At 37.0% G+C, this 27,570-nt stretch overlaps 3 protein-coding genes across 3 annotated transcripts in view; 2 read left to right on the top strand and 1 right to left on the bottom strand.

The window, feature by feature from the left end:
* The window catches only part of LOC116169894 (mitochondrial ribonuclease P catalytic subunit), a 49,109-nt gene extending 29,801 nt beyond the window's left edge, over window positions 1-19,308 (bottom strand). Inside the window, exons 1-7 of the mRNA XM_031486093.1 lie at window positions 18,781-19,308; window positions 18,511-18,734; window positions 18,258-18,459; window positions 17,955-18,207; window positions 16,591-16,923; window positions 15,307-16,544; window positions 15,006-15,258 (exon numbers count right to left, since the gene is read on the bottom strand). Of these exons, the coding sequence (XP_031341953.1) occupies window positions 16,428-16,544; window positions 16,591-16,923; window positions 17,955-18,207; window positions 18,258-18,459; window positions 18,511-18,734; window positions 18,781-19,217 (1,566 nt within the window). The 5' untranslated portion in view covers window positions 19,218-19,308 and the 3' untranslated portion in view covers window positions 15,006-15,258; window positions 15,307-16,427. The remainder of the gene's footprint in view (window positions 1-15,005; window positions 15,259-15,306; window positions 16,545-16,590; window positions 16,924-17,954; window positions 18,208-18,257; window positions 18,460-18,510; window positions 18,735-18,780) is intronic.
* Window positions 277-13,323, top strand: LOC116169890 (sortilin-related receptor-like). The gene is made up of 16 exons (XM_031486084.1): window positions 277-564; window positions 610-765; window positions 812-920; window positions 973-1,040; window positions 1,096-1,364; window positions 1,409-1,739; window positions 3,941-4,279; window positions 4,324-4,484; window positions 4,540-6,083; window positions 9,912-10,148; window positions 10,198-10,334; window positions 10,385-10,723; window positions 10,772-11,117; window positions 12,359-12,604; window positions 12,653-12,895; window positions 12,946-13,323. The coding sequence occupies exons 1-16, from the start codon at window positions 292-294 to the stop codon at window positions 13,083-13,085; spliced, it is 4,938 nt and encodes a 1,645-aa protein (XP_031341944.1). The 5' UTR covers window positions 277-291; the 3' UTR covers window positions 13,086-13,323.
* A 7,999-nt stretch (window positions 19,309-27,307) lies between the features above and the next one.
* Window positions 27,308-27,570, top strand: part of LOC116169889 (sortilin-related receptor-like) — a 39,217-nt gene continuing 38,954 nt past the window's right edge. Inside the window, exon 1 of the mRNA XM_031486083.1 lies at window positions 27,308-27,570. Within this exon, the coding sequence (XP_031341943.1) occupies window positions 27,343-27,570 (228 nt within the window). The 5' untranslated portion in view covers window positions 27,308-27,342.

The raw sequence follows: 27,570 nt of genomic DNA, 5'->3' as shown, positions 1-27,570 counted from the left end.
GAAATTACAACAACGAAAATAAAGAACAAAGATAATGAGAAATCTACTACAGAAATAATTTACATCTAAACTAGTGGATTGCAAAGAAAACACCTACATTGCGTAAGGATTGAAATAAAACGTAACAATCGAAGATTAATTAACAGTATCAATCAGCAAGAAAATAGTGTTACAATGTTGTGGTACATTCAACCGTTTAACACGAATTAATCACTTGCTAAATTTTTCTATGGAGTCCACCCGGGCACTTAATAGAATAAAAAAAACAGATATAAGTAGACTTTATAGAATATGCCTGACCTGTTTTCGTTTCAGATTACTCAACTCAACGACCCAAACAAGCAAATTATGGTACATTTGGTTGGTAACGGAAGCATAGTTATAATTTGTCTTACACAAAATGCGACATCAGCACCATCCAATGCTTCAAACACAACCAACAGAATATACATTTCCTATGATTACGGCGACAGTTACGAAGACAAAACTCATTTATTCAAATTAAACAATGGAAGTTTGGCCAGAATCAATAATTTTTTCTTTTATTCCAAATACGAGTCTAGAGTAAGGATGCTCACTTAATGCGCGTATTTGAAGAGGATTTTTTAGATTGTTTTTACTGATGTATACAACAATGTAATTTTCATGACGAAGGATAATGGGAAAACCATAACCCGGACAGATCTGGATTTTACACCGAACGACGTTTTATTTCACGAGTTTCTTCCCGACAGGGTTCTAGCAGTGCAAAAATTACAGTCCCAGGTAACTACGAATACTATAATTTTATATTTAACTAAATCGCTTACAGTTGTGGATAACTGATGATTTTGGGAATAGATGGAGATTGTGGGACGGGGACGCGAACTTATTTTCCTGGAGCCGAGATGAAAACCAAGAGCCCAAACTTGTATTTTATAGTACAGTAGCTAGTAACATTAGTTACACTAAAGATTTAAACTCTACTTCTAGCAACTAATGTTCTGGATGTGATTTATACAAAAGGAGATTACATCTTTTTTACAAGTAAACATAGTGAGGTAAGGCCGTAATGAAATTAAGATCGTAGATAATTGTTCATTTGCACATTTTTAGGATAGATCAGATCTGTTTGTTTCACATAAATTGGGTAAACCCAGGAAATGTACTTTTGATGTTCCGCCGGGGCTGAACAGTCAAGATTTCTATGTTGTGGATGTTACCAGTACCAGAGTGTTAGTTGCTGTTAGACATACAGACGCATTGTCACATTTGTACTTATCAGAAGACCTCAACAAAGACGATGACGTACGTTTCTACCTTTCTCTTGAAGGAATAATGTGTCATTTTCCCAAGAAAACTTGGCAGAATACATGGCTTGCCCGGTAAGTTCATAAAATTGGTTGCAGGTTTACTGAACATTTTTTAGGGTTGATGACGTGTTTGCTGATGTTTATAAGGTGAAAGGTGTAAATGGTGTCTATATCGCATCCCAACTTACAGTACGAAATGATTTGGATTTAGCCCACGTCGTTACTTTGATTACATATGATCACGGTGGCTCTTGGAGGTGTCTAAATGCTCCTGTGTACGATAGTGAAGGAAACCGCATCGAACGCCCTCTATCAGAGAATTGCTCCTTACATCTTCATCAACACTTTAGTCATATCCATCCGGATATGAGACTGCAAAATATAGTATCAAGTGAATTCGCGCCTGGTATAGTTATGACCACCGGTGTTATCGGAAGATCTCTTAAGGTTAGTTTGAAATATGAAAGAGTCTAAAGAATGTCCTTAGGGCAATTAGCCCGGGTCAGAGAAGAATGTATACGATGGGCTGTGTAAACTTAAAAAAACCATGTCATTGCATAGAATAGATGGGTATAGACAATCAACTCTACACGTAATAAAATTTCCCCCCAAGGTCTGCAAAAGCCACGTAGGCCATTTAAAATGTTTTTTTTCTCGAACGTGGTGCCTAAAATTTTTTTCAACGGTACGGCGGTGGCTGCGTGGCGTTTTTATTTTTTATTTATTTATTATCCCTCTCTTGTTCTGGGCCCTCAACAGGCTTGCGCCCAATTACAGAGTGACCCGCATAATGCTTTTTAGAGGTGCCTCTGCAGAAAACTGTAGGAAAACCTAATTCGGAGTAGCCGGCAGAATGCTCGAAACTGGTCTAAGGTAATTCCCATCTCTGCCACAGATGAAAAATTCACCTCAACCCAAGTTCGAACACCTGACCTCCGGATTTATAGCCCAACACTCTACCATTGAGCCATAAAGGCGTTGATATCTCATTGCGAATATACATACGTAAAGCAGTATATATGATTCTATTCTATTTACATCTGAAATAAAATTGCGTTTCTGACCGCGATTGCTACTTTAGATTTCTTATACCCTTTTTGGTTCCCCACGGTTAAATAATATACACACTTACGTCATGAAACAACTTGCTCGGAACGCGTACAATACACACATCCACACACACTAAAATGAGACCCTGCCTGCTTTCAAATTTCTGTATAGGGAAACCCCGTTACAATATTTGACTTCAGTCGTCAAAAAGTTTCTTAAAGCTCGAATGGCGGTCTCTCTTGCCCGTGTCTTGAGCCATGAGAAGTGACCCATAAAATGAATACTATTTTGTTAAGGGTATTTACCGAAATCCAACAAAATGGCGGGTGAACGGTACGTCGGAAGTGGATCTCGACAAAGCGAGATGGTAGCCCCCGACAATATCTTATTGATGGTGGAGTCAAAATTGGCTAATAGAATACTGATCTGCCACCTAAAAATGCGCTGAGGTCCTTCCGATCTCTCATGAGGACTATTAAAAACTTTTTCAATAATAAGGGCACATTTGGGACATATCAGTAATTTTCTCAAAAACATTAAAACACTCCTTCGGGGGTAGCCGGGAGTCGAAGATTGCAGCTTGCTTTATTACCGGTTAATCCTCAAAGAAAGGGATTCTTAGTAGATTCATTTGGTGCTAGAATTCAGTCTTAAATTTTGGTTTTATAAACAACAGACCATTTCAGTCCTCTAATAGTTGGTGTTTCCGTAGCTAATCGGCCCTGAGTGCTGCCACTATTTCTTTATTTTGCGTTGTGGACTGAAAAAAACTTTACTACGAATATTTACAGAAAAATTACGACTTTATTTTTGTAAATTAGGGTCCGTTAACTAGGCCCCCCCCCCCCCACTGAGATATTTGATAGTCGTATTATTTTAAAATGAATGCGCTCGTTATGCGCTCATATGCGCCACCGATAATAACTCTTGCGCCATTATCGTTTTTTAGAAATCCGAAAAAACATTTGGGGGGGGGGGCCAAGTGAACGTAGCCCCCCCCAGTACGTATTTTGTCCCTTGTAACTAGGTCACCTGATACATTTGGTTATGCGCTCAATTGCGCCACTTGAATTAAAGCTAGCGCCATTACGGTTAAGCCGTGACAAATTTTCAAAAAGTGGGGGGGCCAACTTAACGTTTTTAAAAGTTACTTTTTTTTAAACATCTTTTCATACGAAATTGTACTCTCAGGTATGCGCTGAAATGCGCCGTAAAAAGATATCTTTGCGCCATTCTTGTTTTTTGGTTATCCTTAAATATATTTGGGAGGGGCCAAGTGAACGGAACCCCCCATAACGCATTTTGCTACCGGTATTTGTGCCACTTGATACATCTGGTTATGCGCTCAATTGCGCCACTTGAATTAAAGCTAGCGCCATTACGGTTAAGCCATAACAAATTTTTAAAAAGTCACGCTACGTTCACTTGCCCCCCCAAATGTTTTTTCGGATTTCTAAAAAACGATAATGGCGCAAGAGTTATTATCGGTGGCGCATATGAGCGCATAACGAGCGCATTCATTTTAAAATAATACGACTATCAAATCTCTCAGTGGGGGGGCCAAGTTAACGAACCCAAATTAAACATATTGTTCACAGGGACATTCTAAGGTCTTCATTAGCACCGATGCTGGTTTGACATGGCATGAAACGTTAAAGAGCGCACATTTATTTCAAATTGGAAACTACGGAGGTTTACTAACAGCAGTGGAATACAACGAAAATGTAACAGCACGTGACATATTGTACTCGACAAACTTTGGGAAAAATTGGACTAGAATGGCATTCCGTAATGAAAGTTTACAGGTTTACGGCCTACTGGCAGAACAACGTGAAACTACAGCCGTCTTTATCTTGTTCCCGTTTCCAGCAGAGGGCCGTGGGTGGAGTATAAGTAAACTCGACCTGAAGGAGGTCTTCAGTTATAACTGTGAACAGGTTGGCTATAATTTGAAAAGGGAGATTTGTAAAATGTGTTTTAGAGTGATTATGAAGAATGGTCACCCAGCCATGTTGCGTGTACACTTGGGCAGCAAGCAACGTTTCTACGAAAGAAGCCCAACGCTAATTGCTACACCGGTCGTCGTGAAATTACACCGATCTCCTACAAAACGTGCGCATGCAGTGCCGCGGATTTTGAATGGTAAGAAATACAACCACCTTAACGACAACAGTCCATCAAGTGCGGCTCTTTGTAGTGATTCTGGATTCTCCCGCTCCGGCAACATAGCTGAATGCATTCACAATAAAACCACCAGCGATAAACCCTATGACCCTCCGGCTACGTGCCAATATGGCCAATTTTACAACAGAACAAAGGGCTATAAAAAAGTAGCGGGAAGTAAGTGTGTGGCCGGTTCCGAACGTCGGTATTTGCCTGATTTAATTTCGTGTCCCTCCGCGCAAGATGACAAATTCCTTTTGATTGCTTTACGGGAAAAAATAAGTCGACTCTATTTGCACAACAATAAATGGGAGCCACTACCAATCGAAAATCTCACAAACGTCATTGCCGTGGAATTCGATATGAAGAGCAGGTGCATGTACTGGAGCGACATCGGTACCAAACTAATCGGAAGGCAGTGCTCGAACAACGCTCCTGAGGTTTTTCTTTACGGTAATTTAACCTTAGTCGAAGGGATTGCCTTGGATTGGATTTCGCGGCATCTTTACTTTGTGGATGGTCGGAGAGCAAAAATCGAAATGGTCACGACTGATCAGAATCGCCTGGGCCGCATGCGTAGAACTATCTTAGATTCTAAGCATTTGGTGAAACCGCGAGGACTCGCCGTGCATCCCGTTGCTGGCTACTTATTTTGGACGGATTGGTCGCCGGAGAGACCGTCGGTTTCTCGATCGGATTTGGACGGTTCGGACGTACGAGTTTTGTTCGATAAAAAATACGTGCATTGGCCAAACGGCATCACAATTGATTTCGTTGCCGAGCGTATCTATTGGATTGATGCGCGTGAAGACTACGTTGGCAGTTCAGATTTACACGGCAATTATTTTAAGAAAGTTATTAGCAAAAATTCCCACGTGTCTCACCCTTTTTCAATTGCAATCTTTAAAGACAATATATATTGGAACGATTGGAAAGAATTGGGAGTTTTTCGTGGCGACAAAGATAACGAGCTGGGGATAAAATTGCTGAGAGAGTTAAACCGTTCGATGGGTTTGAAAGTATTTGGCCATGGTCTTCAGGAGGGAGTTAACGATTGCATTAATTCTACCTGCAGTCATATATGTGTTGGTACTCCCGAACAAGGTCATAAGTGTTTATGTCCCGATGGTATGGAGTTACAGATGAATCAATGTGTGTGTTCCAATAATGAAACTTGTTCTGAATTGGACAGTACTTGTCCTGATAAGCATTTGAAATGCGACAATGGTATTTGTGTACCAAAAGAATGGCGTTGCAATGGTAGAGATGATTGTGGTGATGGATCAGATGAAATTCATTGTAGTCCAAAAAACAACACAGAGTCAAAACCAACGGTTGATTGTGACACTTATTTCAAGTGTGATACTGACGAGTGCATTCCACGTTTTTGGCGTTGCGACGGTTCAAAAGATTGCAAAGACGGTTCTGATGAAAACAACTGTACGCGCGAATGCTCGCAAACTGAATTTGCATGCAGTAATAAATGCATTTCGTTACAATGGAGATGTGATGGCGAGAAAGACTGCGATGATGGATCAGATGAGACAGACTGTGAACAGAAGACAACGATTTGCAAGTGTAAGTGTAGTTATTACTTATTTAACTTGATTTGGTTTAGCCGATGAATTTCGTTTGCCTGATCAATTTAGATGTAACGATAATACTTTCATTTCAGTAGAAAGCAAATGTGATTGTGGGTCGTATTGTTTTGATGGGTCGGACGAGAGATTGTGGGACCACATCATAAAAATTGTATATAATAATTATTAATTATGATATCGTAAACTACCAGCACTGATCAGTGCTATATAGTACCATCCCGCGCCGGTGCAAGCCAAAAGACACACAGATTGCATATAGTCCATTTGTTATTACTGTTCCGATATGTAATTAACCCCACTAAATGCAGCGTTAACTTTTTCTACCTCACGTCGATTTAAACATAAACAATTCTCTCAACAGTTAATCGATTCTAGATCGTATTACTTACGTCAAATAATATTAATTGAACTGAATTTCGCTTGCATCCAGTTTTTGTTTACAATAATGTTGTTTACGCCTACTTGATACAATGCCATGCAAGCGAAATTCACTTCAATCAACATTCTTTAACGTAAGCGATATGAGCTAGAATCGCTTAACCGTTGCGGAACCTTACTTTGTTCATTCTTATTCTGCACGTCAACAATAACGCGTTGCAGTTCGTTTGAGAGAATTATTTATATTAAATTGACGTGAAGTAAAAAAAAATGTAACGCTGCATTTAGTGGGGTTAATTACATATTGGAATACATAGTAATAACGGATGGACTATATGTCCAAGCTGCCTCATGTTGTTCTTGTCAATGAAGCATTTGATCATCGGTATTATCATTTTATCACTTTACTTGTAATACGCTTGCGAGTCTATGAAATTTGGTCTTCTTCCTTAAGAAACAAAATATGTATTGCAAACAAACGGCCACCACCGGTGCGTTATAAGATGCGGAAGTTGCCGAACGGTGTAATAACCTCATTTTGTTCCTGCTCAAGGATCATATCTTTCGTATACTTTTACTTGCGCTGTAAAATTTAATTCCTTTCCTTTAAAGAAATGTATTCGAAAGAATGGATAATTAGTCATATTAAAAATCGAAAAAATGTGACGAACAATGCAGAAAGCAAGCCACTTGCCATAAACGATGTGTATGTCCAATAGATCGATTTGATCCGCAGCACTCTCTTCTCCCACCCCGTGGAACCAATATGGTGGCCATGTAGGAAAAAAACTGTCACTGACTAAAAAATATATATTTATATTTGAAGAATGGCATGCGGGTGATCGTTTAAGGATAATTTGAGGTCGCTGATTTCAAATCTGCGTCAAAAAATCAAAATTCAAGCAATTTACACTCTAATTAGTCATTTAAATATTATAAAAATACTCTTCCAGTTAATATATTTTTTTTGTTTTAATGTCGATCTAAATCATAAAATAATTGTTGGATAAATAATTAGAATTTTGATTTTGTAAAAAAATACATTTTACTAATGAAAAGTAAAACTATCTTTAGTTTAAAAATTCGTAGAGGGTCAAGGAGAGGAGAAAAAATTTTGCGTTGTGCGCGATTTGCGAGGCGAAGGCGAGCTATGGCTATGGACCCTTACATCAAATCAAAAAGTATTACCAAAATTAAAAAATCTTATGTGAAATTATGTGCAGACCTGGATTCAACAAGTTGAATGGAAATTTTCAAAAAAATGTCACTTTGTATAGGTGATGTTTCCAAAAAACAAAAATATCCCTCACAAATTCAAAAAAAATTGCCAATTTAGTCTGCTCAATATCATTTTCTTTCTTACCCCACCAAAACTGAAACTGAGAAATTATCTTTGTTGAACAGTGAACAGTGCGAGGCGAAACCGAGCTATGCACCTTTACAAATCAGAGTGAGGCGAGGCCGGAGCCGAGCGGATGTCTCCTCAAAAGCAAAAAGTGTTAATTAAAAACCTTTATGTACAATTATGTGCAGATCTGGATTCAAGAAGTTGAATCGAAATTTTCAAAAAAAGTCACTTTCGATAGATGATGTTTCGAAAAAATAAAATATTACTCACAAATTAAAAAAAAAATGTCAAATCAGTCTGCTCAATATTCTTACCGTACCAAAACTGAAACTGAGAAATTGTCTTTGTTGAACAGCAAACAGTGCGAGGCGAAGCCGAGCTATGCACCGCTACAAATCAGAGCGAGGAGAGGCGGCAAAACCGCCGGAGCCGAGCGTATGTCTCATCAAAACCAAAAATTGTTACCAAAATTAAAAAATCTTATGTACAATTATATGGAGATCTGGATTCAACAAGTTGAATCAAAAATTTCACAAAAAACTCACTTTGCATAGATGATGTTTCCAAAAAACCAAAAATATTACTCACAAATTCAAAAAAAATGTCAATATCATTTTCTTACCGTACCACAACTGAAACTGAAAAATTCTCTTTGTTGAACAGTGAAAAGTGCGAGGCGAAGCCGAGCTATGGACCGTTACAAATCAGAGCGAGTCGAGGTGGCAGAGCCGCCTGAGCCGAGCGTATGTTAAATCAAACAGTGTTATCAAAATTAAACAAGTATACATTGTGCCCAACTCTTGTGCAGATAAAGCGCATTTTTTAACCGAAATAGCTTTTGTTTTGACATCACCAATGGATATATTTCTTGCAGACGTCTCAATCGCCCTTTGTGAGTGCCCTCTTCCGACAATCCGTTCTTGAGGCATAAGGGAATATACCCGATCACTATAAGAAGTCGAGGAGGAGGGCTATGGTTGGTAGAAATTAATTCCTTTCGTTGAGACCTTTCATTAGAGTACCATGAAGGATAAAACTAATTAAAACTTAAATTTATTACATTTTGACCTCAGATTTGAAATCAGCGACCTCCAATATTATGCCATCCTTGAAATACAAATATATATTTTTTTAGTCAGAAACAGATTTTTTTCTTAAATAGCCGCCATATTGGTTCCACATGGTGGGGGAAGGGGGTGCTGCGGGCCAAATCGTTCTTTTGGACATAAAAATCGACCATGCCAAACGGCATGCTTTCTGCATTATTCGTCAGATTTTTCTGTGTACCGCTTAGATTAAATACCTAGTTCCGATTTTTGAGCATCTGTGATGCTATACGGGTATCAGTACGGTAGAGCTTCTTATCTGGAACGAATACTTTAGAAATGTGAATATCTATTCTAATACTTTTATTTGTAAACCTATACCTACTTCGAAAATAGAATATCAAATACAAAAATAAAAATCTGATACAACTGAATACCGAACGATCCTCGAGATCTTCACGCATCCATCATTTTTACAACTTATCTTAAGGGGTTGATTCTTTCCCACCAGATCAGCATAGCTTTTTTTTGAATAGGCATTAGTTTTACTTTTACTCGAGGTGCCTACATAAAAAATTTCATTTAAATATCTTAACAAATAAAAAAATGGGATTGCGCAAATACAAAAGTTGGAATGCGCTTGCGCAATATTTTTTTTTGCACTGCATAGTTGCTTGAGGTTTAAGGAATATCTACTGGCGCAGAAAACCTGAACCATTCATATGTTCTTTATAACAAGAATGATATCCTTTTTGGAGGTTAGGGCAGTTTTTGGGCTGTAACTTGTTGGCCCGTTAGTCTACGTAACTGAAAAACAAACAATAGTGACCTTTCTTATATCCTTAAGAACATGTGTATCAATTTTCACAGCGATCGGACTTTTCTAAACAAAGTTATCGTACACACGGACAGACAGATAGCAGTACAAAATTATAAGCGTCTCGAGGATCGTCAATAATTCGAATATATTTTAATATCTCAGATATCTCAATTGTATAAAAAAAAGAGTAATCACATTATCAACTTGGTTTAGCTAATGAATTTCGCTGCCCGAAAGAAAATCGATGCATTCCAAGTGCATGGCGTTGCGACGGTGACGCGGATTGTACAGACGGTGTAGATGAAACAAACTGCCCCCTTCACCCTTGTTCCAATTTTGAATTCAGGTGTGGAAATGGTCGGTGCATTCCCCGGCGATGGAAATGTGACCAAGACATTGACTGTGCCGATAAATCAGATGAAGAGAATTGTAATTCAACCCAGTGTAATTGTAAGAACGAAACAAAATTGTTTTCAAATTGTAATCAGTTTTAAATTAGCCAACGAGTTTCTTTGTACGAAGGATAAAACATGTATTCCGCTGTCATGGAAGTGTGATGGTAGCGTCGATTGTCCGGATGGTACTGACGAATCATCTTGTAGTAATAGGACGACAGAAGACGAGATATCAAAGAATGTATAAAATCAGCAATTGAGATACTTAGGACATATGACATATTCTTTTAGGCAAATAGCTCCTGCCTTACCTGGCAGTTTCAGTGCTCTAATGACAAGTGTATACCGAGTTGGTGGAAATGTGACCTTGCAGATGATTGTGGTGATAATAGTGATGAAATAAATTGCACTGATCGCACTATAAAACATCCAATGGTTAGTACGAGTCTAAATTCAACACCTTGTCAGCAGAACACTTTTAAATGTGGCTCTGGAATTTGCATCCCGGTTTCCCAGGTGTGTGACGGTTCTCTCGATTGCGTGCATGGAGAAGATGAAGATAACTGCCAGAAAACCCATTCGTGTTCAGAAAATGAGTTCAAATGTCACAACTCTACCAAGTGTATTCCGGTAACCTGCCAATAATGAATATTGTCTGCTATAGTCGTTTTCATTTAGGCTACCGATGTATGCAACGGACGGACAGACTGCCCGGATGGCACAGACGAGCTTCAATGTAGTTCAACAAATGAGACGAAACCGACGATCTATTGCGAGGACGACCATTTCAAATGTGATATTACTAACTGTGTTCCACATCATTGGCGGTGCGACGGTCAGATAGATTGCAAGGACGGATCTGATGAACAAAACTGCCCGCACCGTTGCCTTGAAAATCACTTTGAGTGCGACGGTAATCGTTGCATTCCAAAAGCTTCGAAATGTGATGGTGAGAAAGATTGCCTTGATGGATCAGATGAGAAAGACTGTGAAGTCCATAAGCTAAACTCGACAAACTGCACATGTAAGTATTTTCACAGCTGTAAGCGGTGTTAGACAGAATAGGTAACTCAGTTAATTGATCAACGGTGCATTGCGCAAGCCAAAAGGCATCCCGATCTTTAAACAAATCATGTGTGAAAAAAATTACATACCTACGTAACATAGTTCATACACTTACACATCAATCAATTGCTTTTGAGGGTCAATATTCTTAGAGATTGAAAGGCTATTTATAATAATTGGACCCTATTCCACTTAGCTCCTACTTAGCGCCTACAGTGACTGTATAAAGAGGTGTGGCCTTATGATCCATGTGCGCCATGTTCCATATTTATCATTGAAGTGATGGGTTGAACCAAATGGTAGATTTGGTTATGGTTACAATATTTTTGTCTTGTTCGAAAAAAGAATAATAAACATTCCGTCTTCCGGTGTTTAAGCAGACTTGTCTCCTCGAAATTTCTTAACCAATTATTATCAACGCCTGGCAACTTGTCAAACCAATCAAAATGTTGCTACAGAACGCTTTCTCCAGTCATGTACGCAAACTTTACGCGGAATTATCTGATTTAAAATACATTTTCTGCGAAAACAATTTTTTTCAGAATAAAAGACATCCTTATCTCTAGATAATTACATCAATCTTTTACAAACATAAACGAAATACCTAATAAATCAAATCTAAACTGTCACAAATGAATTAACAAAACAAATAACTGATAACAAAAATGGAGAAACAAATTTTCCTATCCTTAATAATTCTAGGAACTTTTTTTTTCAACGAAACAAATAAGCAAACACCTTGGATACAGGCTAGATACGCAAAGTAGTTATGTGTTTATCCGTAAGGAATCCCACGAGAATAATTAAATGAATTAAAATTAGCATTTGATTAGTAATTAAACGATCCGTATTCACTTCAGATGCCTGGACCTAAACCTCAACATCCAGACCAGCATTGTTTACACAGCAATATAGAATTGAACCCTGTGCGCCGGATTTTTCTTACTTTAAGTTCGCTAATGACAAAGTTGCTTCTTTTTGTGACCCACTTGAAATTTTTGAAAAATCGTAAAATCAAAATTATTCACGAAACGGGTCTTATTTTCTTAAATACCCCGCTGGAACAAAATACAATTTAGTAAATGGTGAAGACGTAGGTTAAATGCGTAACTGGAAAACGTATTCGTTCAACTTAAATAAATGGGTGGTTTAAAAAAACGTAAACTGTGTAGAAATAGTTAGATTAAATACAAATTCTAGCTGGAGATTTCCACTGTGCGCAAGGAAATCAATGCATTAGAAGCGATCAGCGTTGCAATAGGGCCTTAGATTGTGCCGACGGTTCTGACGAAGAAAATTGCACTGCGCCCAATTGCTCAAGTGACCAATTTACGTGTGATGATGATACATGCATTCCTGGGCAGTTTAGATGTGACAATAAGGCCGACTGCCGCGATGAATCAGATGAGAAAAACTGCATTCAGCATAAATCAAAAACTTGTCTACGTAAGAGCTAAAAGTGTTTGTTTTCTGATTTTGATTAATTTTGTTTAGGCAATGAATTTCGTTGTGCTCAAGGAAACCTCTGTATCCCCAGCGCGTGGCGTTGTGACGGTGACACCGATTGTGCCGATGGAACTGACGAAGTAAATTGCTCTCCATCCACATGTGCTCAAGCTCAGTTTCGATGCGCCAATGGACGCTGTATCCCCGCGCATTGGAAATGTGACGACGAGATCGATTGTGGTGACAAATCGGATGAGAAAAATTGTCCATCGAGTAATTCGACGTGTGGAGGTAACCACTTCCAACAACATTGTTTTAAACTGTATTAATTTGTTATTTAGTCAATCAGTTTCGTTGCTCAGAAAAGGGTGGATGTATTCTTCTCAAATGGCGCTGTGACGGTGACACCGATTGTGCGGATGGTTCTGATGAATTAGATTGCAGTAACATCGCACGAGACGCAAAAGTAACGAATGTATAATAAAAATAATACATTTTTAAAAGGACAGCTTTCACGCAAACATGGCGGTTTGGTCATAAGCTCAGAGTAAGAAATTTACTCTGAGGTCATAAGTGTGTGAACACTGTTCTTTTCCTGCCTATACCTCCTTTTTTACGACTGCAATTGAAAGTGTTCTGTTAAAAATCTAAAACATTGTAGTTTGACTTTCTTCTGTAAATATAGCTATATGGCAGTTAAAATAAAATTTCTACTACTATACAGCTCTCTATATGTGCCCTATGGCGGGTGTTAGATATTTCACTCGGTTGGAGTAAAAAACTTGGAAGAAGCAAGTAACTGGCTACTTCCCTTATATGGGTTGAAACCCTGCGCTCCTAAATTATAATTTAATTTCTACGGCACTGGTCAAAAATGTACTGTAAGAAATAATCTTTTGCAATTAATACTGTGATGTACTCAAGTCCACAGCTCCCAGGATAACAAAAGCGGGAAAAACACGAACTCGGAACACCAGGAACTTAACACTCAACTATGGCCGGATCCCCTACGTTATGAAAGATCAGGTTGCATCACTCGTACCTTATCAGACAGGTGGAATGCAAATAACACACTTATAGAATTAGAAAAGCAAAAGAATATTGAATGTTGAATAATTGATCAAGTGTAAAATGAATCAAAAAGGCGAAAGTTCTTATACATTTAGACAGCATACATTTAAAGCCAAAGGTATGCCGTGTTCGTTCCCCTTGAACCATCGGACAAATGAACCGCGCTGAAGAAAATTCAGAATCACTGTTCACAGAGGTGAAATAGGTATAGAGGGAAAATCTGGAGCAGGAGAGGAAACATTGGAAAACGCTAAACACATTTTACATCACATCTACAATATACAAAGATTAACACCCGAGGAAGGAACCCTTGAATTTGAGTAATTTAAATCTGACGTAAATTTAATACAACATTTGATCAAGGTAAAGAAAGGCCAGCTGAAGTAGATCTAATAGTACCTCCAATCCCCTCCCATTTGTGAAGGGTAACATTCCGAAGTCTCTTACAAAAAGTACATGAAAGGCATTGTGAATTAGCCGCACATCCTCCAGTCCAGAAGGTATCTGAAGGTCCTGGATACGGTAACGTTAGACTAAAGTTGTATTTCGAGATGAATGCCGCTAAGTACCTTCACTTCGGCATCTAGGTACTATCTAAAAGGGCAGATTCGTACACAAAGCATCGCAGATTATTGAAAAAGATGCGGGTTTTATTTTTTCAATTTTCCGCCTTTATATGAAAAAAATTGAAAACTAATACGGTTGATTGGCGTAAAAAATTTTGTCTACAAAAAACTTTAATACATTTTTGTTCTAAAATAATTTGGGGAGCCAATAATCGCATGTTATGAATTTTACATTGAAATCCCTATGATGCGTTACGCAAGTAACCACCCTGTATACGCCACGGTACTTGTCGTTTGAAATTTGAAATCGGACATCTCAACACCACGGCTAGCTCAGTAATAAATAAACCTTTCATTACACTTACCTTGCAGAATGTTGGTTCTTTGTCACTTCTTATAAACTGAAACTCGAAAACCTGATGCTTTGGTTTGATCACTCTCAAATACTCGTATAAATTGACTTGCTTTAATATATTAATAAAAATAATAAAATAAAATAAATAAAAATTGGTTATGATTTAAAAGAACTTCATGTAATAAATACAAATTAAATTTTTAATACCTACATATCGTAATCATCCAATATCTTTGGTCTGAGTGTACTATCATTTATAAATGAATTACACAAATTTGTTCTCGGAATAAACCCGCGTAAATCGACCTCTTCAGGAATTAAAAAAATTAATTCTAGCAAAATTGGTTTTTATATAAAATCCTTTAAAACGGCCGACTACTATTTTTAAACAAAATTCAAAATAACTTACTTTTATCGATGCGTTGAAATTTTCTGCAGCAGCAATTTGGAAAATTGGATAGTGGAACCTCTTAGGCAATTCGAATGGACCTCTTGTACCATCGGTTGAATTGGGTTGCTTGTTGAAAATTAATATCGAAAGGTAGCACACGAAATTTGATTCAGGAATAAACCGTGTTTCAGGCTTACTTTGATTTAATTGGCTGAACGTTGACTTATTCACAGTAATAAATTACCGATGTTCCGCAATGTATAAATGTACCCTGTAACTTAGGGTTTTAGCAAACAGAAAATTGAATTAATTGTCTTACCCTTTTTACCGGTAGCCGCTTTGTTCGCACTTCATATAAACAAGTTGGATGCACAACTCTGATTAATAAATTAGTTTTTATGTAACTGGCCATTAAAAATCTGACACAATGGAAAGTTTTGCACCTTAGACCCTAAACACTTTCATAGTAACAACTTATTTAAACACGTACACCTTGATCCAAATATGCACCGAAACGAAAAATGTTCGCTTGCGTATCAATACGCAATTAAGTTCTCTTGCTGCATAAACCAGCCAAGTGTTATTTCTGCTGGCAAGTCGTAGCGAAATTTGAACGCAACCGGTCAACACGTTAAGAATGGCGACACTGTCTACGGTTACGAGGACAACGATTCTCCCACACACTGTGGTTATATGACTTTTAATTGCTAATGAAATTTTACGTGATCTGTAACTCTTTTGCGTTCACAATATGTAAATATGCACCGAAGGTTCGGCCAAAGAATTAATACGCGATCGAAAAAAGTAGCGCTCGACCGGGATAGGATTTTCCAAAATTTTAGTAAGAATTCCGTTCTCCCACCAGATTTTTACTTAAATACCACGCTGGATTCCATTCCAAGTACGAAACGAATCCCCTTTTTCTGAACGCAATTCTTCTGGAAGCGTAGCCCTCTTAACCAATACAAATCCTGTATTTTCGTCATGTGCTTGGTATTTTATTTTTCGAATATTAGTTCTGTTCTCTTGCATTATGAAGCGGGACACATAACATTTCCTATGCTAGCAATTTTGTTAATTTAACAAAAACCCTAAAAAGTGACCACCTATTACAATGTAACTGTGGAGCATTTGTGCCAAAGTTGTGTTAGGAAATGGCAAGAATAGTCTAGTGGTACTCCCAAATACGAGCCCAAATAGCATGCTTAAAGTGCAATTTTGTGCGTTTTCAAGGTAGTTTTAGTACAAGAAAGAATAAAATGATCTATAAATATCTACACTTTTCAAAACACAACGAACAAAATATACGCTAGACCCGCCATTACTGGGCTCGGATTCCAATCCCCCCCCTTAAGAATCTAAAAATTGAACCAAAATCCAGGGGACGGTAAACGATCAAAATGGAATTTTCAAAAGTAAGACACATATGTACTACATATATTAGGATGCTTTACTTGTCAAACACATCCACATATTACTGTTTCCCCCATCATCAGCTAATGGAAGGTGCCAAATACCATTTGACATCTGTGCACTCCTAGTATAGGGAAGGGGATACTAAAAACATGAAATGTAAACGACCATATTTTGTCTGCCTCATTACCTTAAAATTCACCTTCCCCTGACTGTTAACGTACAACAACTGATACTGATTTTGTACAAGCCAACGGTTGAATGACGTTTTTAATTTTACATCCGCAAGTTTAAAGACATGACCACGCATAAGATCCCTTGACACAATAATCGTATTAACACCACAATGGAGGGCACAATACAGAAGGTAAGGATCATCTTGCGACAGCGACTGAGTTAGGAAAGTGTCACAATGTTCAGTTACGTACGCCCAGTTACTTTTTGGCCAAGTGTTCATGTGCGTTCTACCGAGTAACAGAACAGTTTTATTTTGATCTACAAAGTGTTTCACTACCGATTTCACCTACAATTGCAATGTAAAATTAACAGCTCTCTGATAGCAACACTGTAGGATAAACAATCGACAGTATTCCACTGACTGACTATGTGGAGAAGATTAAATGTGCTTACTTTTAGCTCATTTCCCAAAAGGAAAATGAACGCTATTGTCCGCAGTTTGTCCGTCTGTACCATTACTAGTCTTGCAGTTTAAGCTTTTTCGTTGTGGTTTCTTTCTTATACAGTGTAGCACAGCCCCATGGAAGCTAGCAGTAGGTATCAAGTCTAATTGTGACTGGCGGCGTTTGTAATTTCTTAGAGATTATTTTATGGTGGCAGTCCTATTTGATTAGTTGAACACGTAAAAAATAGGGAAGACAAAATAAAATTGTATTGACGTTATTATACTCAAATACATGTCTAATTAATAGGGCTACTTAATCGTAATCCCATGACTGCTATAGAAATGTCACTCATTCGACATTCACCGTCTTTGTAAATAAAATTACTTCGGTTGAAAACACCGTTCATTCAGTGGCTTGTTGCAGTAGCAGAAGAAAAATTGACACCTTCAAAAAGCTTTTCACAAAGGATACACGCTAAAGACATCTTCTGTATTTGCAGAAAGCGACCCTGAGAAGATTTTTTTATTTCAGCCCTAGATCATAGTTTCATATGTCATCGAGTATGTCATATTTGAAGTAACATTACTGAGAACATTACTTACCAACCTGCATGCTTTAATCGCCTTTTTTCGTATACTCAGGGATACTTTAATCAACGAGTCTGATGCAGGTATAATAAAAATAAATAAATAATTGAAACAAAAAATACGTTAACAGGCTCCCGTTACAACGATTTAGCATTATAACCTTTGGTATATTTTTCTACTACTTTTTCTGTAGTATGATCACTCTTGTATTTACTTTGCAAAAGCTAATTAGTATGCACATTTGATCCCCTCCACAAAACAAACTTTAACAAAGACATGATCAGGTATTGTCACATAAGTTGCCTATCCTACAATTTAGCTCTTTGAGGGCCTAGAAAACTTACGAAAAATGAAAGCACATGCGGTGACTGCTTTGTACCCACAGTGTAGGCTACGTTTAACCCATCAATAACTACGTCATAACTTTTCATGTTAGCCGTAAATTGTTTAAACTGTTCTAATTCTGCAGGTGTAGACTTATAAAAGACATTTGATCCCACTATTATGTTTTTAAAAATTGCATCTTTGAGTGCTTCGAACTCACTTTCGGTCAGTTCTGATTTTCTAAGCGTAGTACGACAATTTTTACACTTGGCACTGAAAAATACAAATGAAGCATTGTTAAAATTTCCCAGTTGGACGCAAACCTATTATAGAAACTTGTATGTTTTGCATTCAAGTTTAAATTTTGGTACAAGCCGATCAGCCTGTTTGCCACTTGTATATCACACTCAATCTCGTACTGTCTAAAAAAGGAAAACAGCACTTCCATTCGTTTGAGAGGCTCGTTGTGTTCATATGCATCGATGTAGGCTAAGTATGCCACACTTAGTGGAGGATTTCCGCTATCTACCCAATACTTTTACTTAAATATTCGCTAATTTTATTAAACATACTTACTGGCACATTCATTTAAAAATTGCCAACCCAGATCTTCTGCTCCATTTCGAAAACAAGCAGCTGCTATCACACTATAAGTAGGCCTATTGGGATCACAAGTTATTCTCATTTCATCCAAAAGTTGCAGACATTCTCGCCAGTAGCGAGTAATTGAAAGGGCATGAATGATGTTCTCGCACGAAACAGCATCAAAGACCTTAAACTGTGCCCTCATCGATTTATATCTGAAAGAATTGATAAGTTATCACTGCATTTGATTGGTTAACATACAAACTATAAATTTCGTCTTCGTTCCTAATCGCCGCATTTCCACAATTAGCTAAATAAAATAATTTAAAATACTTCCCAACTGTAGCTAAACCCAAATTGACTTTTTGTTGCTTCAGGAAGTCAATGTATGCAAAACCGAGGTCATAATTCTTAGCCGATATACACACACTCAATATTATAGAATCGATCGTTTTTTGCGAAATTTGTTTACTAGAAGTTAAAAGTTTGTGCCTCACATCTTCCCAATCGTGTGCGGTTTTTATCCGTTTGTTTAATATTGTGTTGGGAACGAAGTCTTCGGTTAAAGATTTATTTTCCTTTTCAATTTTTGGGTGCCGAATGGAAGCATTGGTGGATGAACGCACGCATGTAAAACGGTAAATATTGCACAAATTAAATATCGTTTTTTCGAAACTTCTCAAAACGTTGATATTCATAGCACTATTTTTTTTAAAACAATAGTTTCTATTTCCAAATTTTAAAAAGGTGTAGGTTATGTTTCAGCCAAAAACATGCTGTGGCTATTCTCCTGCTAGCGAGCGGTAGCAAGAAATGTGGCTTTAATTTGCTGTACCTTTGAGGCGTATGCACTTTATACACAGGGTGCATGTGTTCTTAGTTTTCATACTCTCATCATCGTAACTGGAAGGTTAAAAATTCCCCTGTATGTTGATGGTTTTTGTCCGTTCCGTCTGTCAGTCTTGTTCTATAATTGGTGCGATAAAAAAATAACTTTAAAAACTTTTTTATATTAAACATCCCAAATTCAAATTAATTAGAACGCTTCTTTTGAGAACCACTCATGTCCTAATCGGAATGCTGTTTTGCACTTATGAATAGCTACCGCTGCGTTTGCTTAATTCGCCGGGATAATATTTTTAAATTCATAATTCTAATATTAAACCCCCGTTGGTCCTTTGCAATTTTCTCAGCTCACGGTTAAAAGGTCCTGATCGCGAAGTGACACCGGCGTAAACCTGGCATGGCCTTTGCAGTTTTAATGCTCGTTTCCATATTACCATGGGAAACTAAAAACTGCCATAATTATTAAAGGAGCTGGAACACTAAATATTTAATCCCCCCCTCCTATTCGTTAGCAAGACAGATAATTACGCCGCTTTTGTTTACGGTAACGGCGGCCAAAACACAATCTAGAAATTTAATTTCATATTACTTCTACTTCCACTTTCCGCCCACTGAATTCATATATTGCGATTTTTATAAGGATTTTGTGTGGTAAAAAAAAAACAAAAAAAAGAATAAGTTATTTGTTTCATTGTACAAAATAATGTCAGTTTTTCGGGACGAGGAAGATAGTGCTGGACGACGCGTTAAAAAAAAAACAAAAAGATAGTTATTTGTTTCATTAGTACAAAAAATGTCATTTTTCGGGACGAGGAAGATAGTTGCTGGACGACGCGTTAGCGGAGTCCAGCAACCTTCCGAGTCCCGAAAACGCATTTTTTGTACGAATAAAACATAAAATTTTTTCTCCAACCCCTTTACTTCAAATTATATTCGAATTTAGATTCAGTCACAGTTTCACTACTAGTTTGAGAACTTCTGCTTTCTTGTCCTCACGTGTCATGCCACTCTAGTTTTTAGGTTAACTTATAACCTATTCGTTCTGACTTCTTACTTCTCACCTCTCGCGACTTTGTAGGGAGCAAATCTTGAGGTAGCATGTTCTGCCGTTTCTATAATCTCTGGCGGAGTGCAATCCATGTCGCTATCAGTTTCAGTCATTTTATCGTATACACAATTAATATTGTTATATTTTGTATTGAAATAAAAAACTTACCGTACAGGTTTTTAATTAAAATTAATTGCAATTAACTTTTTCAAATTTTGAATTCAAAATGACAGATAATAGTGCAAGGGGTCTGAAGTAGATGGCGTTACGCGCGACGGCGGGTTGTATACGTATTAAAATTACGTTCATCGAATATGTAAATTACGTTACACATGGTTTAAATAAAAATAGCGAGCGTAAATCATTTTCAATACATGTACATACGTATAGGTGACATCATTATTTGCATTGAATATGCAAAAAGATTTGATTTGTATGTATAGAAATATCTTATAACCTGCAATGTAAAACGATGTCAATGTGACATATCTCCGTGATTGTAATTTTTTAATTGGCCAACTTTCAAGGTCAATTTCTTTTTGGTACTAGGACCAAAAGTATCTACTTTTTGTACAGTTGCCATGGTGAAAGCGATTAATCCGCAAAACGTCAATTTTACGTACCGAACACCGTCACAAAATAGCGTCTTATTCAGGTGGTTGGAGAAAAAAATTTTCTTATAGAATGTGGCCTGTAGAATCCATAATTTCAAACAGTTCCAAGATTGGGCTACTAGTTCAAAAGTTACAGCCCTTTGAATTTTTTTTCGAAATTGGTTTCTAAGTCTATAACTTTTGATTGAGAAGTCTGATCGAAAAAGTACGAATTGTTTTGGATTCTACGCACCAAAATTAATAAGAAAAAGTGTTTTCCCGATAAATTTTGGTGCAGTCGATTTTTGGTAAAAAAGGAAGGTTATACACTGCCTTTTTTTGAGCCCCGAAAAAAAAATTGTCTCACATCGACCCGGAAAAAAAATTTTCTTATAGAATGTGGCCTGTAGAATCCATAATTTCAAACAGTTCCAAGATTGGGCTACTAGTTCAAAAGTTACAGCCCTTTGAATTTTTTTCTAGTCTATAACTTTTGATTGAGAAGTCTGATCGAAAAAGTACGAATTGATTTGGATTCTACGCACCCAAATTAATAAGAAAAAGTGTTTTCCCAAGAAATTTTGGTGTAGTCGATTTTTGGTAAAAAAGGAAACACTGCCTTTTTTTTGAGCCCCGAAAAAAAAATTCTCAGATCGACCCGGAAAAAAAATTTGCTTATAGAATGTGGCCTGTAGAATCCATAATTTCAAACAGTTCCAAGATTGGGCTACTAGTTCAAAAGTTACAGCCCTTTGAATTTTTTTCAAATTGGTTTCTAGTCTATAACTTTTGATTGAGAAGTCTGATCGAAAAAGTACGAATTGTTTTGGATTCTACGCACCAAAATTAANCTTTGATGTAATTTTTGATTTTGTGTGTTTTCTGATCGCATCTCAATTTGTCTATAGTTGTTATCGATTCCATTAGCATCATGTTTAATATGTTTTGTAACTGGTTACATGGTGTTTCTTCGAAATTTAATTTTTCTTTACCTGTTCTTCTTTTATAAAGAACATATATCAAATTGCTTGCAGTATACCTACTAATACTAATGATTGTGAAAAGACAATCCGATAGGTATGCCAACAAGTGAATTACTATATAACACTAGGTACGTCCAGCTGTGTTGATCAGTTGATCTGCTAATGCATCTGTATAGACTGTCATACTCCGAACGAGGAACCAGTTCCCTATCCGAGGAGTGGGATATTCTGCCAACATTTTTTAATATGATCTGTGCGAACTTGATAATTAGTTTGCTTGCTTTGCTTTTAAAATAACAGCATAAATGGTTCAAATTCGTACGACAGCAGATTTTCATAAACATAAAGGAAACAGTTTCTACATGCAATTACGAAATAGTTATTTACATTCATGTGACCGCATGATTCATACATTCAGGCGGTTTGTGGTATTTACATTGATAAAAAAAACTGAATAATATGCAAATAATGGTGGAAGGTATTAACTTTAATCGGTCAGGCTAAAATGATTCAAATAAAATAATTGGACTAAAATGTGAAAGTCTGGCGGTCAGTATGTGTAGGTATTATATAGAGTTTTTGTGACAGAAGATCTCAAATTATTCTATTACGAGCGCCTATTATGAAATAATTGTTTAATAAAAGTTCTTCCGCAACCCGCATATGAGGTCCAGAGCACATGTTTACTTAATAATTAAAGTTACTGTACTCCTGAACAAGCCAAAGATATAAAAATATGACTTTGTAAATTCTTGGAAAAGGATGTTTTGGAAATTAATCATGCACCACTTTTATATAAGGAACTGTCCGTTAAAATGATTCATGAAATCATAATCTCTTTAACACAGAGACGGACTGAGAGAATTTTGATTTATTCTTACGCTAAAGAATATAGGTATTTCGAAATATTAACTCACGATAATTTATACGGTGATTTGTAGGTATGTACACTAGGATACGTGGAGTTAGCGTCATAAAATGAAATTTCAGGTAGGCATTGCTGGTGAAATTTGAAAAGAAAAAGAAAACTACGTCCATGAGTAAAGGAATCGTTAAATAGGTGTCTTCCTCTGATATGATAGAGTGATATCATTGAATAAAATAGTGTTTTTATTCAATGGTGATATGTGGTGGTATCGGCACCGTCTTGTTGAATTTTAGAAAGAAGTCACGACGGCACTTGTTACCAAGCTTGCGGTTATGACTCGACTTTTAATCTATTTCCGAAGGAGGTCCGAGAGGTCGGATATTATGCTAAAAGCAAAAAGTAATTCCGAGAGTAATTCTTTACTTTCGAGCATGTTCGATATGAGTAGTCGTTCGCTAATTTCCACGTATTTTTTAAGTTATTTCCCAATTTCGTGGCAAAACACATGATGCACAAAAACTAAAGGTTGCGAGTTCTCCCGATCTGCTGTTTTTTTGGTTAAGCAAAACCTTCATTTATTCTTTATTTTCGTCTAAAAGCGTATTTTTCATGAAAAATACAGTTTTATATTTTATACCTGCGTGAATTCTGTCCGTCCGTCTGTGGGTTTTTGTCCTCGGTACTGAGACCTTGTAGAAAGTTGCGTTTTTTGTTTATTTAATAGGTTTTATTATCAACACGTGTAGGGTGGACGAAATGAAAAACAATGTTGAATAAGTTTCCCTTTCTGCGCAAAGGCATCCCAACTTTGATATTTTCCCATGGATTTGCGCATTTATGGTCACGGAGGGAACAGCAATTATCCAATTGACGTTCCATCTAACTAGGGTTGCCATACCCTATATTTAATATGAGTCTCATATATTATGAAGAAGTTTCCTATCTCATATTGAGAGTTTTAATATGAGACAAAAACTCATATTTTTACACAATTCTGTTTTGCTATATAATTTTATTTAAAATTCAAACTAACTCTGCATGGTACTTACCAAAGCAAGGCGCACACGCCTTATCGGTTATAATACGTAGCTCTTGCTCGTCCGTGACGTTTCGAAGGAGTCCGCGCCGATCCCTAATTCATAACTGATGTTCCTATATTATAATAGTCTTTAAATTATATAACTTTGTTTCTCTTTTCATAATAAAATCTCATATATTTTTTTTGAAACTCATATTATTGTACAGAGTTCCCTATATTGAGTAGGAAGAAATCTGGAAACCCTACATCCAACTCGACATTTGATTTGGCTCACATTCAATACCACTACTCCATAGACTCGTAGGAATCTATTAGCGAACGTTTGAGATAGTTCTTTTCTTGCTGAATCCCCACAAACCCCCCACCCCACAAAAATAAAAGCAGATGTGACTGAGAAATATGATATGCCTTTTAGATTTCTAAAAGGTTTATCCGTTTATCGTTTATGTTATAGCACAGACGTCTATAATTACAAGCCATGCTGAGAAGTTTGGCAACGTTGTTCGAAAGTCCATCGGTGGGCCGATTTAAGTTTTAATGGCGTCTTGTTGCTCCTGAAAAATGGCATTTTCCTCTCTCCTGTGTTTCGCCTTGGCGGTTTTAATATAGAAGAAAGATACTTAAGCAGCTTAAAATTGTGCATATATATTATTTACTTATTTACAAAAATGGATAATAACATTTTTATTTGACTTTAAAATTCGGAACGCTGTAAACTGGTAACTGCATCATAATGTGTTTTCCATTGAGATCTCCGAAATTGGTGAACTTCTGTCGAAAGATGTCGAAGTGAAGCACACGCTTGAGCACTTAATTTCGGCAAAAGGACAGTAAATCGCTGTGAATCAGCGAGGTTTTATCAACGACCAGATGTGATTCGGAATGGCAGACTTTAAGCCAGTCCCTACTCCAGTGGGTCTTGGTACGCAGCTTTTAAAGAGGGGAGCCCCATAGACTTCAAATTCCCGTACCGTGAACTCCTGGGAATAAGTTGAAAGGTTCCTTCAGAAAATCCATTTGACATGTCCGTGCTAGAAAACCTGAAATACAAACTAATTGTATTTTTTCACGATAAACACTTACCGTACTTACGTACCACGTAGTGTGTAGGTCATATTTGAGCTTGTACAGGTACTTTGAACCAATACAAGTGCTTGTAAAGGGTCCAGTAGGGAGTAGCCTGCTTTAGAGGTTATGACAACAAATCGATATATTTCGTTTAGCAACTTACCTGAACAATAATTTCTGTTTGTTCCGTAGGGAGTAACACAAATTGTCGCAATCTCGCTCTGTTAAAACAGGTAAATTGGAATATTACACCCAAAACACATATAAAATACACCCAAAATCTGTCAAGTTAAATTAGGAAATCGGCCTACCATGCAGTGTTGTCATAATTCTCAGCACGGCTTGTAATTATAGACGGCTATGGTTATAGGTACCTATAAGCATGGTATAATAAACCTATAAGCAAATTGGATTGTGTGTAGTCTTAACATCGATGTCGGAATGATAAATAACAAAATACGGGTTTGTGTTACGTGTTACAAATGTAACCACATAATAATATTTGTGCACCGTATATTGTATAGGTACCTACTACAATGGTGTTGCTTGCGATTTATATACTTGCTTGAATATTGTGCTTAATATCAAAATTAAACAGCAGAGTGGGAGCCAAACATTAAGCAATATGAAAAATGAATTGCACTTATTTTATCAGTAGACTAGGTTAATTAACTATTTTAAGCATAGGTTGCAATTGCAATTATTATGCTAATGCTGAATGCATTGTAAATATTTTAGTATATAAAAATAAACACTGAATGCTAAATTGCTAAATATCACTCCTTTATAAGATGTGACACTGTGTCTGTCTTGCAGTATTTTCGCGCTGCGTTTTCTTGGAGTTGAATAATTACGCCAATTATCAAGGTGTTTTATTTATGCACGTTTGGAACACTGCAAAATGTAGGAATTTAAACTGCAGAAAATTAATGTGATGAATGATGATTCAGAATCCATTCTCGAACATGTAGTTTCGAAAATCCATGGGAAAATTGTCACGTAATCCACTCCAATTTCGTTGCGAATTTCTCTAAACGTTTTTACCTAACTGCTTCTTTTTTGTCTATTCGACATATTCAGACACAGACATGCACAATTTGAATTTTTGCAAATTTATTTGTTAAAAGGTTGCTTTTAATCTGACTTTGGCCTGCCGGCTGGTTGACTGGCGGCAAATGCAAGCCCGTAGAAGAATACTTGTAGAAAAACGAGGAGTGTGCACTGTACCTACCGGGGTGTAATTAACAAGTTTAGGGATGGGGCTACATGATGTCGGGTCGGCGACATCTGGGCGCCATTCCCGAGCGTGTTACGCTAACTTGGAGATTTTCCAGTTTTTCCCTATCTTCTACAGTTTTGGGATCCGATTGTTTTCATATATTGGTGTCGCCGGAAAGACCTTGTAAACGCGCACAACTCCTGCGTGTTTTTTTCCTAGGTGCGAAATTAGCCACTTTTTCCAAGGCGGTCGTCCGTCGTCGAAAATGGGTGCTCCCCACACGATCTTACTGATAATGGAGTCAAAACATCAAATTTGAATTGTTTACTTTTACTGCACAAAAACTTGTTTTGTGGTTTCGGGTATACGCTTATTAAATTAGAACCACAGAATTCAACTTTACTGTAAACATCTATTGGTAAATACCATCAATATGAAGCGAACAGTGTTTGGTGAATTTCTTCACCTGCTTGCAAAATTGATGGCGGAACCTGAAATATGTCGTGTTTATTTTTGGATGACACTAGACACATTCAATTATATTGAGAATAAAATAAAATCAATGTCCATTTCACTTGCGATATGTGCGATGGCTGGCGATCAAATCAAACTTTTTTGAACTTCACACCATCGTCTGAAGTAGCATAGAAACGCATCGCACCGGGTAGTAAATTACCACTTGCTAAACTTAGGAAGTCTTGGAAAAATTCTAGAGTTACTGAGTTGGGTTGGAGTGCCGAAGGTCGCTCGCATTATGAAAAAAAGAACGGATTAGTTTATCTTACAAACACTTCTGATAATTAATAATTATTTATGTCTAATTATATTTAATTCCAAACATCACTGATAACGATGTACCTAAGTCATAAATAAATAATGAAAACATCATATACTTACATATCAGAGACTTGTTACTACAGTCTCTATTACATATACCTACCTATTTAATGTACCTGCTAATTTTTCATTTTTTCACCAATCACATTTGTACGATTACAATGGTTATAAGTGGCCAAACCAAATTCTTACGAACACGTTGTCACGCCACTGACTGGGCAATAGTGGCAAAGCCGCCCCTGTCCAAACCCCACCAACGTCATTCGTCAAAATTTTGATAAACGATTTGATTCATTTGATTCAGTTGCGAGCCAAATGCCTTATGTGTAAAATGGCGCAGTCGTTTACCTTGCTTATCTATGTGTTATTAAATCTTTGTTTAGTAAATACAAACGGGCTGTATGGAATAAAGGAACCGCGGCATCACGAGAGAAAGACCTTAGTGATTAATGCGGATAGTGATAGTGACTTGTATAATCACAGACATAAAAGGGACGTAAAAGGCGCTCCTGTCATAAACGACAATACTAACGTTACAATAATTACGAAG

This window comes from Photinus pyralis, unplaced genomic scaffold (assembly GCF_008802855.1).
Source record: "Photinus pyralis isolate 1611_PpyrPB1 unplaced genomic scaffold, Ppyr1.3 Ppyr1.4_LG4, whole genome shotgun sequence".
In the NCBI taxonomy this organism is placed as follows: domain Eukaryota; kingdom Metazoa; phylum Arthropoda; class Insecta; order Coleoptera; family Lampyridae; genus Photinus; species Photinus pyralis.
The sequence above is the reverse complement of the archived record's forward strand: the minus strand, read 5'-3'. Positions and strand labels throughout refer to the sequence as shown.